This window comes from Schistocerca gregaria, chromosome 5, assembly GCF_023897955.1.
Source record: "Schistocerca gregaria isolate iqSchGreg1 chromosome 5, iqSchGreg1.2, whole genome shotgun sequence".
NCBI classification, from domain to species: domain Eukaryota; kingdom Metazoa; phylum Arthropoda; class Insecta; order Orthoptera; family Acrididae; genus Schistocerca; species Schistocerca gregaria.
In genome coordinates, this window is record NC_064924.1 from 114520491 (window position 1) to 114535836 (window position 15346).

The window sequence follows — 15346 nt, forward strand, 5'->3', positions numbered from 1 at the left end:
TTTAATAAATCACGTCTGTGGAGAAACTGGTAGAAGAGGACCTTGGGGGAGATCAATTCGGATTCCATAGACATGCTGGGACGTGCGAGGCAATAGCGACCCGACGACTTATCTGCGAAGAGAGATTAAGAAACGGAAAACCTGCTTTTCTATCATTTGTAGATATTAGAGAAGGCTTTTGACAATCCTGCCTGTAATATTGACCCTCTCAAATTTTCAAGGTGGCATGGATAATATATAGGGAGCGAAAGGCTGTTTGAAATGGAGTGAGACAAGTTTGTAGTGTATCCCGATGTTTTTCAATATGTATATTGAGCTAGCAGTAACGTAAACAAAAGAAAAATTTGGAGTAGGAAATAAAATCCATGTAAAAGAAATAAAAATGTTGTGGTTTCCCGAAGACACTGTAACTCTGTCAAAGACAGTAATGGACCTGGAAGAGCAGTTAAACGGAATGGACAGTCTCATGAAAGGAGGATATGAGATGAATATCAACAAAAGCAAAACGAAGATAACGGAATGTCGTCGATATAATAAGGTGATGCTGAGGAAATTAGATTTGGAAATGACGCACTTAAAGTTGTAGATGTGTTTTGCTATTTAGTGTGAAAAATAACTGATGACGGTCGAGGTAGAGAGGGTATTAAATCTAGAATTGTCTATGGCAAGACGATTACTTCTGAAGAAATTTGTTAACATCGAGGATAGATTTAAGTGTTAGGAAGTCTTTTCCGAAAATATTTGTAAGAAGTGTAGCCATGTATGGAAGTGAAATATAGATGATAAATAGTTTAGACAAGAAGAGAATAGAACTTTTCGAAATGTGGTGCTACAGAAGAATGCTGAAGATTCGAGGGGTAGATCATGTAACTAATGAGGATAGAATTGGGGAGAAGAGGAATTTGGGACATGACTTCAGAGAAGAAGGGTTACGTTAGTAGGACATACTCTGAGGCATCAAGGGATCACCAATTTACTACTTGAGGGATGCGTGGAGGTTAAAAATCGTAGAGGGAGACCAAGGGATGAATACACTAAGCAGATTCAGAAGTATGTAGGTTCCAGTAGTTACTCTGAGATGAAGACTGCTCGCACAGGAAAAAGAAGCATCTAGAGTTGCATCAAACGAGTCTCTGGATAGAAGACCACAAAAACAACAACAACAACAATTTTACTTAACTGAAGCTGTTATCACTGAATACCTGACTATTTCGCAGTTGGTAATTATACTTAAATGGAAGTAGAGTTGTTTGATTTAAGGTCCGCCTGTTTTCTATTTCGTAACTTTAATATTCAGACGCTGTTTGTTAAAGAGGGCCTGCTTGTTACCTACTTCGTAATATTAGTTAACTGAAGCTATTATTGAAGAAGGCTACCCTGTTTTATAGTTGCTAATATTATTTGATTGAAGCTCTTATTATTGAAGATCTGCCTGTTTTGTATTTGGGTATTTTGCTTAACTGAATGTGTTATAACTGAAGGTCTGCCTGTTTTCTTTTTGATGATTTTACTTAACTGAAGCTGCTATTAAAACAGGCCAACCTGTTTTCTATTTGCTAATTTTACTCAAATGAAGCTCCTATTATTGAAGGGCTGTTTCATAGCTGGTACTTTACTCAATCTGGTTGTAATTAACTGCAATTGTGATTCCCATAGGCCTGCATGTTTCAGAGATATTTATATCAATAATGCGGTAACAGGAAATGATACACGATGGTACATGGCCCCTAACCTTTCGTCTTACATCCCTTTATGCAGACATCAAAAAAATTTTTGCATCACCTCCGTTCCGGAACCTGTACAGAAAACTGTAACAGAGATAAAAATAAATATAATTTCCACCCTTTTTGTTGCTCATGAAAACCACACATCACATGTTGCACCACTATACAGAGAGATCTTCAGAGGTGGTGGTCCAGATTGCTGTACACATCAGTACCTCTAGTACTCAGGAGCACTTCCTCTTGCATTGATGCATGCCTGTATTCGTCGTGGCATAGTATCCACAAGATCATCAAGGCACTGTCGGTCCCGATTGTCCCACTCCTCAAAGGCAATTCTGCTTAGAACCCTCAGAGTTTTTTGTGGGTCACGTCGTCCATAAACAGCCTTTTTAAATCTATCCCAGGCATGTTCGATAGGGTTCAGGCCTGGAGAAGATGCTGGCCACTCTAGTCAAGCGATACCGTTATCCTCAAGGATATTCTTCACAATGTGTTGGATTGGGGCACCGATTGTCGTTCATGAAGACGAATGCCTCGACAAAATGCTGCGATATGGTTGCACTATCGGTCCCAGGATCATTCAAGCATTGTACAGCTTTTACAGCGCCTTCCATGATATCCAGCGGCGTACGTCGGACCCACATAATGGTACCCCGAAGCAGCAGGTAACCTCCACCTTGCTGCAGTCGCTGGACTGAGAGGTTCAGCCTAACCAGGTTGCCTCCAAACACGTCTCCGGCGATTGTCTGTTTGAAAGCATATGCGACACTCACCGGTGAAGAAAGAGTGATACCAATCCTGGGCGATCTTACTCGGCATGTTGTTGGGACCATCTTTACCGCGCTGCATGCTGTCGTGTTTGCAAAGATAGGCCTCGCCTTGTACATCGGGAGTGAATTTACGCATCATGCAGCTTATTGCACGCAGTTTGAGTAGTAACACGACGTCCAGTGGCTACAAGAAAAGCATGATTCACCATGGTGGTGTTGCTGTCAGGGTTCCGCCAAGCCATAATCCGCGGGCAGCGGTCATCCAACACAGTAGTAGCCCTCGGGGGCCTAGAATTGTCTTCCCTTAACCGGGTTATTTGTAATTTTCTGTGATCATTTCCTTAGTTCTTAAGGATCCCTTAGTGTTTGTCAAACATTGTATTAATTTAGTCCGTTGTCTGCAAAGAGCTAGCTTGGATCCAGTTGGCTGCCTTGGAATCTGGCATCCATAGAATGAACACTCGCAGTAATTATAATTTGTATTTCGAGTTTGGGTACTTGAGTAAATTGTGTTCGACGCGCCCTTTCCCTCAGAGGTGTCATGTGGCCTATGGGCAAGAGTCCCTCTGGTCAGCGAGTTGTGTGGTAGTTTGATTTCATAGGCCCGTGCTCTATATCTAAATTTTGGATCCGATGAAATTGATTGGCAGCCATATCACCACTGGTAAGGTGCTCTGGGTGCACCTAATCATCTTTAGCCTGTTAATCTAATCTTCCACTTGTCCTTAATATTTAGTCTAAGGGGGGGGGGGGGGGGGGGGATGGCGGGAGGTTGAGCCGTTGTGAGGTTTCTGGCGTCGCCTTTCGAATTGCTGCCGCCACTAGCCCGCTCTGTCGCGTGAGATCCCTCTGGTTTGAGACCACTAACAGCTTTTCGCGAAGTTTAATGAGTATGGGAGTGGTATGTCGAGGAGTGATAACGCAGCGAGGGGGACTGTTTGAGAGGTCCGCCTGGGGAGTAAGGCGAGCACTTGTGAAAGCGTCCTGGGCACAAAGTCTGGCGAGTGGTCGCTCGGCATATTTGTGGGCTAATTTGAACGGGTGGCTGACTTCGAAAGCCATCTACATGCGTAGCCTGGATAGGTGGCGATCCAGCTCTGGGGTGTGGCACACTGATGAGAAACTTGAAGCCAATTGCTCTTTGCTGAATTCTGGACCGCCTTAGAAACTGGCACGTTTCAGCTTTGATTCACGAATTTCGGTTAAATTTTGTATTTGACGTATTACCTGTTATTTTCTTGTTGATACTTATAGGTCTGTTGAGATCATTGCGCTTTCTTATACGATGAATTTCACCATCTGTTGGGTCCTTAAATTGTGATTTGCTTGGTTTCCCTGAGTCGATTCTGGCCCTGTCGTCTCTAAACAGGATATCTTAAACTATGTGAGCCGGACCTCCCACCACCCCATCATCATGTAGTAACTAGATGGTTGGGTTTTAGACGACCTCCCTGCCAGATGTCTCCGAACACAAGATAAGTACCTTTCTCTTGTAATACTGCTGGACACTGGTCTCAAGTTACCTGCAGGAGTTGCTGACATCATTGGTCTATTAATCATAATGGCTTAGGAAGTGCCTGGGTCTCAAAATTTGCAATTTCTTGGGCTATGTAACTCGGTTTGGCAGCCTAGTTTTCTAGGAGGAGGTACCTTGCAGGGGCACACGTACACAGATTGGCTACCTATTTGCACTGTCACTGAATTAACCTCATCTTCTTTTGCCGTTCTGTACCCAACGAAAAGAGCCTTGAAAGGTTGGTACTCTCGTTGTTATCTTTCTTGGCCTCCTATTTGGTGCAGTCTTTTGCTCCCTTAATATAAGCCTTGTGGTGCAGTCCTTGTGAGCAGGTAATTCAGTTATGGTTACTTAACCGAAGCAGTTATTGACATATGCCTATCCCTTTTTTATTTGTTTGTCTTACCTAAGTGAACCTGTTATGAAAGATAGCCTACTTGTTTTCTACCTGGTACTTTCACTGAACTGAATATGTTACCATTGAAGGTCTACCTGTTTTGCATTTGGTAATTTTCCTTAACTCAAGCTGTTCTCATTGATGGAATATATGTTTTCTATTTGGTAATTTATCTTAAATGAAGCTTTTATTAGAAAATGCCTGCCTGGTTTCTCTTGAAGTAATTTCTCTTAACTGAAGCTGTTATAATTGGAAGCCTGGCTGTTTTCGAATTGGTGACTTTACATCACTGTGTCTGTTAATGTTGATGGTCTGCTGTTTTTGTATTTGGTAATTTTAATTAGCTGAAGCTGTTATTAAAGAAGGTCTGACTGTTTTGTAATTGGTATTTTTATGTAGGTGAAGCTGTTATTATTAAAAGCCTGCCTGTTTTTTTGTGGTAAGGTCTTATGCCATCAAACAACTGAGGTCATCGGTCTCTAAGCTTACGCACTACTCGATCTAACGTAAAACAACTTACTCTGAGGACAACACACACACCCATACCCGAGGGAGGACTCAAACCGCAGACGGGGGAAGCCACATGGACCGTGACAAGGCGCCTGAGACCACGTGACCACCCCACGCAGCGCCTGCCTCCTCCCTTTAAATAAATTACGAGCCATTTCATTATTGGGTTAGCTTTAACTCTTGTAGGTCTACTTGTTTTTATTGCTGTATTATTGAAATCTGGTATCCTACTCAATCTGTGTTGTAATTAACTGAAATCATGATTTCCAAAGCCGACCTGTTTCACAGGTATTTATGTCATTAAGATAGTAACAGGAAACGACACATCATGGTTGATGGGCATTAACTTTTCGCCTTACATCCCTTTGTCCATAATAGTAATTACCCTCGCAAATGTTTCTGAAACTAGGTTGCTGAAAGTATACCAACAGTCGGAACCTGTTTCGAAAGACTCATGCACCTTTCAGATTGAAGATGAAGGTGTCCTTTCAGCTGAGGAGATGACACCATCCGTACACTGAATATACTCTTACATGCATTTCAGTAGGCGTTCAGCGTCTTGTTGCTCTAAGGAAGGAGTCAGACTGCCATAGTAAATGTATGTGCTCATTTCAGTCAAAGTTATTAAATAGAACTTTAGTACTTTTTTATGCTTTTTAGATATCCATCGACCTATACAAACACATCGATCATTACACATATAATTGACTATCATGTGAGCAACACTCTTTATCCATCGAATTCGTCTCATCAGACAGTTGGAAATGAAATTTAAAGGGGCTTTACTGCTCTGGTTGTGAACTAATTTCTATGGAATGGTATTTAAGACACTTGAATGGGAATGCAGTACTAGTTTTGTTCTATGTTCATATCATATAGTGCTAGACACTTGTGTTTTATGATACTAGCTTAGGAGAGTCTTGGTGGAACACTGTACATCTGTTAACCCATCACTGTGGAAGATGAGATTAAATGTAAAGATCATCAGACAGCTCGACAACACTACAAACAGGTCTGTGCATACATCTTTGATCATGTCCATCTGCTCGAGTAGGCCAATACAAGTATATGTCACAGGATTAAACTTAATATGCAAAAGGTTTTTACTTCTATGATGCATTGTAAGAATCTTATAGGTTTTTTTTTTTTGATGTGATAGACTCAGTCCTCAGCTGTATGCTTACAGGTAATACACTGACTGAACTGCTCTTTGTCCAATGCCTGTAACTCGTCATTTGAACACACTTCCTGCCTAAACAAGATTGTACCTTCCACTCCAGCCTTTTCCTCCCAATTTGTAGGTGAAGGGGTGATTCTATGTAGGGTTGGAGTGGTATTGTGAAACTTTATCCCAGCAAGATAGCACCAGTTGTAGGACACTGTTTTTTTTGGGCTGTGTTGCGATTTTAGACACTCCTGGTGTAATGCTATAAATATAGATGTGCAATTAGGACCGATCTTTATGATTCATTATGTAATTAGGACCTATGTTTAATCCAGTTTTCCAACCAAAACAAGTAACATACATTTACCTAACCTTCCTCTCCTGTATGTGGACAGTTTATCTGTGTTGGGGTGTGCACTTGGCCTATCCATCCAGACGGACTGGGATTCAAGCCCCGGAAAGGTCTCTGGCATTTTGAATCGTGGGGCCCATTACTGGCTGGGAAACCCCGTGTCATAATTGGGGGATATGGGTGAGGGGTTGGCAGTAATTAATTGATCAATGTAATTAATTTGCAAATCAATTTGATATCAGTTTGAAAGTTGCGCTACTACTGCTGTAGTGGACCTGCTTTTTCATGATATGAGTGGAAGTTATCTTCTTCTGCTCTAATAATAGCTGCAGAAAGTGATGTAGTGAAGCCTTGCCTCAACCACACTCGGGACATCAGAGACACTTATTAGGAGTAAGACTACTTCAAGAGAATCAACTTTGGCGACTGGATTAAAAGCAAAAGTTAAATATGTCAGGTGTTACTCCAGCTGACAAATCTCATGAAGTGTTCTAACACAGCGATACACCAGTTACATAAAACAATAAGAAAAAAATGATTTAACATGCACTTAGGGTACGGGGACATGATCGATATTTATTCTGCAATGAGTAAAATGAATTTATTACAATGTTGTTTAAGTGCGTGTATATACTATCACTCTCTCTTTCAGTGCTAGGATGTGACTGGAAATTTCAGTTTTTGAAATGAGTATTACTCTGATTTTAGGATCTTGTGATTTTTCCGTGAAAGCTTGATTTCCTGACCAGGCCCTTTTTACGTGTTTTGTATGACTGCTTCTTAAATATATTCGCTGCTGTCATGTAGAATAGTACCACGGTAAGTGAACGCCCACAATGCAAGACCAAAACCCATTATATTTTGTGAACTGCTAAACTTATAAACGTGTGCCATTGTGTCGACACCACAGACACATATTATCCGTTGAGCTCAGTAAGATTCCAGTATTATGTAATTTCAAATTGTTATACCTGTGCTAGACTCATGTCTTTGCAGATGTCGATCATACTGTGCAAACGTGCCTGTAATGTTGTTTCATTGTGAGAAAATTCTCTAAGTCCCCGTAATATATGCATGTATTGTAAATTCTTGCATAGTTTTGACAGTGTTGAATTAAATTATTCTTAGCACCTCTGAGGATTTTTTGTCAGGCGAATTATAGTGCTTGCATAATCCTCTTTATTCAATTGATTCTCCCACGATTAAACATAGGATTACACACGCGCAACAACTGGAATTCTCCCATATTTTTCAACAATCCTAAGTGAAGATTATCAGCAACTTACCACTACTATTTTACGAACCCTTACCACGTTCCCAATTCAATTTATTGATCTAAACCATCATTTGCTACCAGAGTTGGACCTTCTTCTCAGTGAATACCAATTGGTCATAATTACAAATAAAGAAAGTATGATCGTACAACTGCATGTGGTTGTTATATTAGTAAGTTATTGTATTGTGCCAGCCAATAATTAAATTCATTCGTCTCAGCGATCAATCCAGGGTATCCATTCCTCTTCCAGTTTCATGAGTTTACATTAATCCCAGTAAGGAGTGTGGCTAAACAACAATTTGATATTACCATTGTTAGGACTTAGCATAACATTATCACAGATACTGGTGTAAAATTCATAGTATCTACGAAAAGTCATCAGAATCGTGTGATAAGCAACACGTGCGCGTGTGCGTGTGTGTGTGTGTGTGTTTGTGTGTGTGTGTGTGTGTGTGTGTGTGTGTGTGTGTGTTTGTGTGTTTGTCAAGATTAAAAGCATAAGTTGGTGTATCTCTGTACTGCTGGACGAGAGAATGAAAATATTGTGTTTCCAAATGGAGACAAAACATTTCCAGGAGTATAAGGAAGTCAAGCAGGCGATGATTATCTTCAAATGATAGGATCGGCTTTTCTCTATCAACATAACGCTAGAACTGACTTTGGGTAATGTATAGTGGAACCTGAGGGGACGTCATTTTGTTTGGGAAAAATTGGTGTCAGTGCCGCAATGACACAAGGTTCATCTCAATTACAGTGCGTTCAAGGCCACTAACAATTAATTCTCATGATAAAGCCGCATTGCACGACAGATCAAAACTATTATGAGTGAGCACAGGAACTGGTTTGCCAGGATCGTATTACGTATACCTGACAATCAAAACAAGGGACGTTGTTTCGTATGCAGGACTGTGGACGACAAGCTGGTAGCGCCCTTGTCAATATATGACTTTGAAGCCGAGGACACGAAATTACCCACAGGGTTGATGAAGCCGATTTTGAAATTTCATGGGTTTAAATGGATAACGAGAGAAAGTGAAACTCTTGAAACGAAAGGAAAAATTAGCAGTGGAGAAGTTTTTGGAATCTGAGGACCTATTTAACTATCGTGATTCTTTGTCAGCCAACATAGTAACACAACACAGAATCACAACAGAATATGAATCACCTGTGTACTGTAAACCACAAAGTAGACTTTGTCACCTACAACTGGAGGCTGCACGCTCTTTATGAAAAACAGTTCGCCGATCTCTGTGGCAATTCCTACCCAGTTCAAGTTGATTTATCCCCTACAAACTTCATGGTAATTTAATTTTCGACTAACCGAAACCACTCGCTGCATTTTTCCACCTCTGGCATTGTTGTGCTTTATTTTGCTCCTTTTTATTTTTCGTTGTCTGGTTGAAACTTATTTTGAATTACCCACTCTTTATGGTCCCTGGTTCCGCAGTAACTGTCAAGCCTTCTAAAACCCGAATTATCTCCATTTCATTTCTCTTCTGTTCAACTGGTACCCATGTGAAACTTCCTGGCAGATTAAAACTGTGTGCCGGACCGAGACTCGAACTCGAGACCTTTGCCTTTCGCCGGCAAGTGCTCTACCAACTAACCTACTCAAGCACATCTGACGCCCCTTCCTCACGGCTTTACTTCTGCCAGTATCTCGCCTCCTACTTTCCAAACTTTACAGAAGCTCTCCTAGGTACCTTGAAGAACAAGCACTCCTGAAAGAAAGAATATTGAGGAGACATTGCTTAGCCACAGCCTGGGGGATGTTTCCAGAATGAGACTTTCACTCTGCAGCGGAGTGTGCTCTGATATGAAACTTCCTCACAGCAGTCAAGTTGTGAGGACGGGGCGTGAGTCGTGCTTGAGTAGCTCAGTTACTAGAGCACTTGCCCGCGAAAGGCAATGGTCCCCAGTTCGAGTCTCGGTCCGGCAGACAGTTTTAATCTGCCAGGAAGTTTCATATCAGTGCAGACTTCGCTGCAGAGTGAAAGTCATTCTGGAAACATACTCCAGGCTGTGGCTAAGCGACGTCTCCGCAGTATCCTTTCTTTCAGGAGTGCTAATTCTGCAACGTTCGCAGGAGAGCTTCTGTAAAGTTTGGAAGGTAGGAGACGAGATACTGGCAGAAGTAAATCTGTGAGGACGGGGTTCAGTTGTACTTGGCTAGCTCAGTTGGTAGAGCACTTGCCCGCGAAAGGCAAAGGTCCCGAGTCCGAGTCTCGGTCCGGCACACAGTTTTAATCTGCCACGAAGTTTCATATCAGCGCACACTCCGCTGCAGTGTGAAAGTCTCATTCTGGTATCCATGTGCCTTACTTACACGATTCATATTTGCCTCAAAGTCTTTCAACTATGCCTCTCGTCATCTTCGCTTGTCAGAATTCTACTTTTCTTTCAATCTTTTGAGTTTTATCAGTTTTTAGCCCAAACACATTAAGATAAGAGTCAGCACAAACGTTTACATGGCAATCAAATATCTGATAATCTAATATATATCTTACAATTCTGCTGTGAATTCCGTATTATCGTTCTTTCCCCAGTCTGTTCCACTTATATTAATTCCTCCTTTCATTCAGGGACAAAATGTTTGCCTCATCTAATTGGACCAGAATGTTTTCATACTTCTCCTTATTTATATTTTCTAGGAATCCCTCCTACTAATCTCTCCACTGCTGTCGCCATTCCGTCACTTCAGTATTGTATTTTCACCTCCTTTCATATCTGTCACTAATTCTCCTCTTTCACTATAAAATTATCTCTACTGCTTCAGCATTACATCGCGCCCAGTGCATGTAAATGAAGACACTTAGTTTTGTATTATTTGTTTTCACTCCTCGTAAGGGAAGTACTTTAGTTCTAACGCCTAAGAGTAACTGTAAATGTCTTTAAAATATGGAGATGTTTTTCTACGTCCACCTGTCAACACTGTTTATTTGCAGAACGCACCATTTCTGCAGAATCGATATTTGATGGTTAACGAACCTAAAGATTACGGAAGCAGAACCTCCTCAAGGAACAATAACGCGAAACAATTACGACCAGCACATTCACATGAGCCATAAATTCAATTGTATTTAGCAAAAAGTTAAGCGTTTTATTGAAAAACTGTGTATTTGAAACACTTGATATGTTAAAATAAAGTGACTATAATGCAGCGGAACGGAACACTAACCACACATGTACGGCATTTATACATCCAACATCATTTTCAGGATATTTGAAGCGCGGAAATCCAATAAAAACAACCACAGTGACCACACTACCATATGATGCAAAAGCAGTATCAATTTCGCAGTCTGAAATTTGTCACTAATGTGAAAGATGATTGTACGGACTGAAGACGGGTGATGAAACATCGATTATGTTACGGGACGTTAATTTATCGATTTTAATTTGGACAACATCAACATAACGTCTGTTCCTCAGATCAGTTAGTCTTCAAACATCAGAGATGAACAAATGATCTTTTTACGCACAAATTACCAAAGTGGGAAGCTGAATAAATGTATGACAGTATTAAGAAAATATTCTGTTTAATTTGATCGTGATGGGCTAGTGGGAATTATGTTGGTCACAAAACTTCTTGGCAGATTAAAACTGTGCGCCGGACCGAGACTCAAACTTGGGACCTTTGCCTTTCGCGGGCAAGTGCTCTACCAACTGAGTCATCCAAGCTACCCAAGACCATTATGTTTGTCACGGTTCGGACACAGCAACGCAGGTTTTTACCCCCTCTTCGTAATGACTCCGGCACGTTGTATCGTAAATCAACGTGACCACAAATATGTGACATTTTTTCCATTTCACTACAGTAATACCTGTTAATTTCAGCTTTAACCCTAATAGCTTTCTCTTTATAGTTTCAAATATTTGAATGTAATTCGAAATATTTGATGGTCCTATACCCAAAACGTCCGCTTTCTTCGTTCTCCAGATGACCCCCATCGAGACACTCCTACGTCGGTCACCTGAGGGGGTTATTATTCTGTCTCCGAATAGTTTTACCAAAGGAAGTGATCACCAGGGAACTATCTAAGAACATTTCATTCTGGAGAGATGAACTGTTGAGGTTTTAATTAGGGAGGTTCTAGACCCTTCTGCATTACAAAGCTGCTGGTCATTGCCAATCTTTCACATAGGCCTTGCTTCTCGCCGACAAATATGAGTTTTACCCTACACATTAACCAAAATTTGTAGGATACAAATTTAGACATCATAGTATAAGGAGAACAGCGACTTCATGCTATATTGAAGTTAAAATGAAGTCGGTGTCGCAATAATGTGAAGGTGAGTCAAATTAAAACCTTAAATTTGTAACAACAAATCGAAATTTCGTGCCATTATCCTGTAAGTTGGTAAGCGTGCTACACAGTATATAGACGGCCGCCCCACTTGCGACTTGCACCAGGGAAGAACAGTGTTCTGTTATTCGGTTTTTGCGTAGTGAAGGTGTGAAACCTACTGAAATTCATCGACTAATGAAGGTCCAGTACGGCCATGCATGTCAGTCATAGCAGCAAGTCTACGAATGGAGCAGGAAGTTCGCAAATGGTGTGACTTCAGTGGAAGATGCTCCTCGTCCAGGTCAGGCACAACGAGTTGTGACTCCACAGAACACTGCAGCAGTTGAAGCCATACTGAAGTAAAACCGTATAGTGACACTGAATGACATTGCAGCTTGATTACAGATTACTCATGGGTCAGCACATCACATTGTGCATGATGTGGTCCAGTTTCACAAAGTGTCTGCAAGATGGGTGAGACGGCAGCTGACTCCTGAAATGAGAGAACGACGTGTTGATGCTTGTCCATTTAGTGTCTACATTTTAGTGTTGATGCTTGTGAAGAACATCTTCGACGCTTTGAATGAGAAGGTGATGGCTTCCTTGCAAGAATCGTTACAGTGGACGAAACCTGGGTTCACTAACACCAACCGGAAACGGAGAGAGCGAGCAAGCAAAGGCACCATACCTAATCACCGAATGAAAGGAGTTTCGAACAGAACTATCAGCAGCGAAGGCTATGCTGACTCTCTTTTGGGACGAAAAACGCGTCATTTTGGAGGATTACATGCCTAGAGGGACCACTGTCATCAGGTCATCGTACACAGATCTCCTAAAAATCATCTGCGGCCTGAAATGAAATCAAAGCGACGTCGATTGCTGTCAGCAGGTGTCCTTTTGCAACATGGCAATGCCAGGCACCACACTGCCCGTACGTCAGTTGCAACAATCACAGACTTGCATTTTGAGCGCCTTCCTCATCCACCATACTCACCAGACCTTGCCCCAAGTGATTTCCATATTTTTGCACCATTCAAAGACGCAATGGGGGGAAAGAAGTTCCGTTCTGATGAAGAGGTACGCCACGCGGTGCATGAGTGGTTGCGCGGACTACCAAAAGAATTTTTTTCTAAAAGAATTTATGCACTTTGTAATCGCTGGAGGACTTGGATTGCGCGTGGGGGAGTTTATGTTGAAAAGTGATACAGCTTTGTACAACTTCTGCACAATAAATAATATTTAAAGTTTTCATTTGACTCACCCTCGTATTTCTTCATTAACCGGTTTTGGGTTATGTAAGACATACTGAGAAATTTTGGCCCACTATGGCTGGTGCTGGCAGCTCCTCGGCTTTCTCGTACGATCATGGTAGCAGGACCAGCCCTTGTTTGCGTGGGTAGGGGGGGGGGGGGGGGCAAAAATTTTGAAGATGGCTTATACATAAGCCAACACTGGTTAATAAAGAAATATTACAGAGATAATGACTGTTCCTTTAAATTTACATGAATTTAAAGTATAATCGCATCCTTCCTGGACATACGTATAAACAAAAGGTAATGCGGAAATGGAGCTAAGGTATGTATCCTGTAAATAATGAAAATATATTCGAATATGTCACGGGCTAGTAATTAAAATTCATTGACAGAAAAGTTAAAATCAATATCTAAATGTTAGATGTCGCTGTGTGCAGTAAATTGTAAGAAAATGGTCCTTTACGTTGGAATGAAAGACGGTTAACTCTGACAAAAGATAACGTTTTCACTTACGATGGCAACGAAGACGCATAGCAGAAAGAAGGCTGGTTTCATCTCGGTGCCGTTTCACAGCTCCTTCCACTGACTGGGGTCCTATATAGACGCAACTACCGAATCAAAGCTCGTATAAGTCAGTTTTATGCTTTTATTTGTTTTACTTCACGATTACAGCAGCAGTAAAGCTAGAAAGTGGCTATTCGGGAAAGATAAACGATAGAGGCGACTTGCAACGTACGGATAAAATTCCTATCTTATAGCCGACTGACGTGTTTTACACGGTTCCGTATGTCTCCTTATTGTATATTTCATGATTTCTTTATCAGCGCGCAGTTTTGACGAATATACTATACACTGTCTTGTAATGGCACTCTGATTCAATTCAATATTACTAAAATGAAAGCATCTAGCAAGCTATCCGCTACTCCTTCCTTGGATGCCAAAGTGGATAGCTACTATCTTGAAATTCAGAAAACCTCTAAATAAGTAAAACATGTTAACAAAAATTATATATATATATATATATATATATATATATATATATATATATATATATATATGTGTGTGTGTGTGTGTGTGTGTGTGTGTGTGAATCTGTGCACTTGATACATCAGTGGATTCTACTAAGAAATTTATTAACTGACTATAAGGTGAAAGGTGCCAATGCCTAATTTTGCCCACTCTTTATGGATACTTCGCTTCACTGTAAAAGTCTTGTGGGTGCTGAAAAAAAAAGCAGAAAAAGTTGTGCTGCTGTTTCCATTTTCAGATGTACTCACTCGTCTACTGTTTACCCAAAACCTGTCTCCTTCATTTTCCATCTTTCTTCAATGTCTTCGGTTTTAATCTGTAGTACATAACCACGAAATTACATGCTGAGTCTGCATGTTCCCCTGAAAACATTTTGCAGTTTCAAATACAGTTTAGAAATTCCGTCTTAACATTATGTTACCTATGAAAAAACTCGTAGTGTCTCCAGGTATATTCCACGTATACACCATTCTTCCATGACTCTTAAACAAAGCTTTATCAATGATTAAATTATGCTCAGTGCGAAATTCTACTAGGTCACTCCCGCTTTCGTTCATTCCCCCATTCGCTGTTCTAATATGCTTCATCTCCTTTATTCTCATCATCATCACTATCATCATCATCATCATCATCATCATCATTTAAGACTGATTATGCCTTTCAGCGTTCAGTCTGGAGCATAGCCCCCTTATAAAATTCCTCCATGATCCCCTATTCAGTGATAACATTGGTGCCCCTTCTGATGTTAAACCTATTACTTCAAAATCATTCTTAACCGTATCCAGGTACCTTCTCCTTGGTCTTTCCCGACTCCTCCTACCCTCTACTGCTGAACCTATGAGTCTCTTGGGTAACATTCCTTCTCCCATGCGTGTAACACGACCCCACCATCTAAGACTGTTCGCCCTGACTCCTACATCTATAGAGTTCATTCTCAGTTTTTCTTTGATTTCCCCATTGTGGACACCCTCCTGCCATTGTTCCCATCTACTAGTACCTGCAATCATCCTAGCTACTTTCATATCCGTAACCTCAACCTTGTTGATAAGGTAACCTGAATCCACC

General features: G+C 41.0%; 1 protein-coding gene across 1 annotated transcript in view; it reads right to left on the reverse strand.

Moving 5' to 3' along the window:
- The window catches only part of LOC126272932 (shematrin-like protein 2), a 67474-nt gene extending 53620 nt beyond the window's left edge, over window positions 1-13854 (reverse strand). Inside the window, exon 1 of the mRNA XM_049976229.1 lies at window positions 13766-13854. Within this exon, the coding sequence (XP_049832186.1) occupies window positions 13766-13807 (42 nt within the window). The 5' untranslated portion in view covers window positions 13808-13854. The remainder of the gene's footprint in view (window positions 1-13765) is intronic.
- Window positions 13855-15346: the final 1492 nt, after the last annotated feature.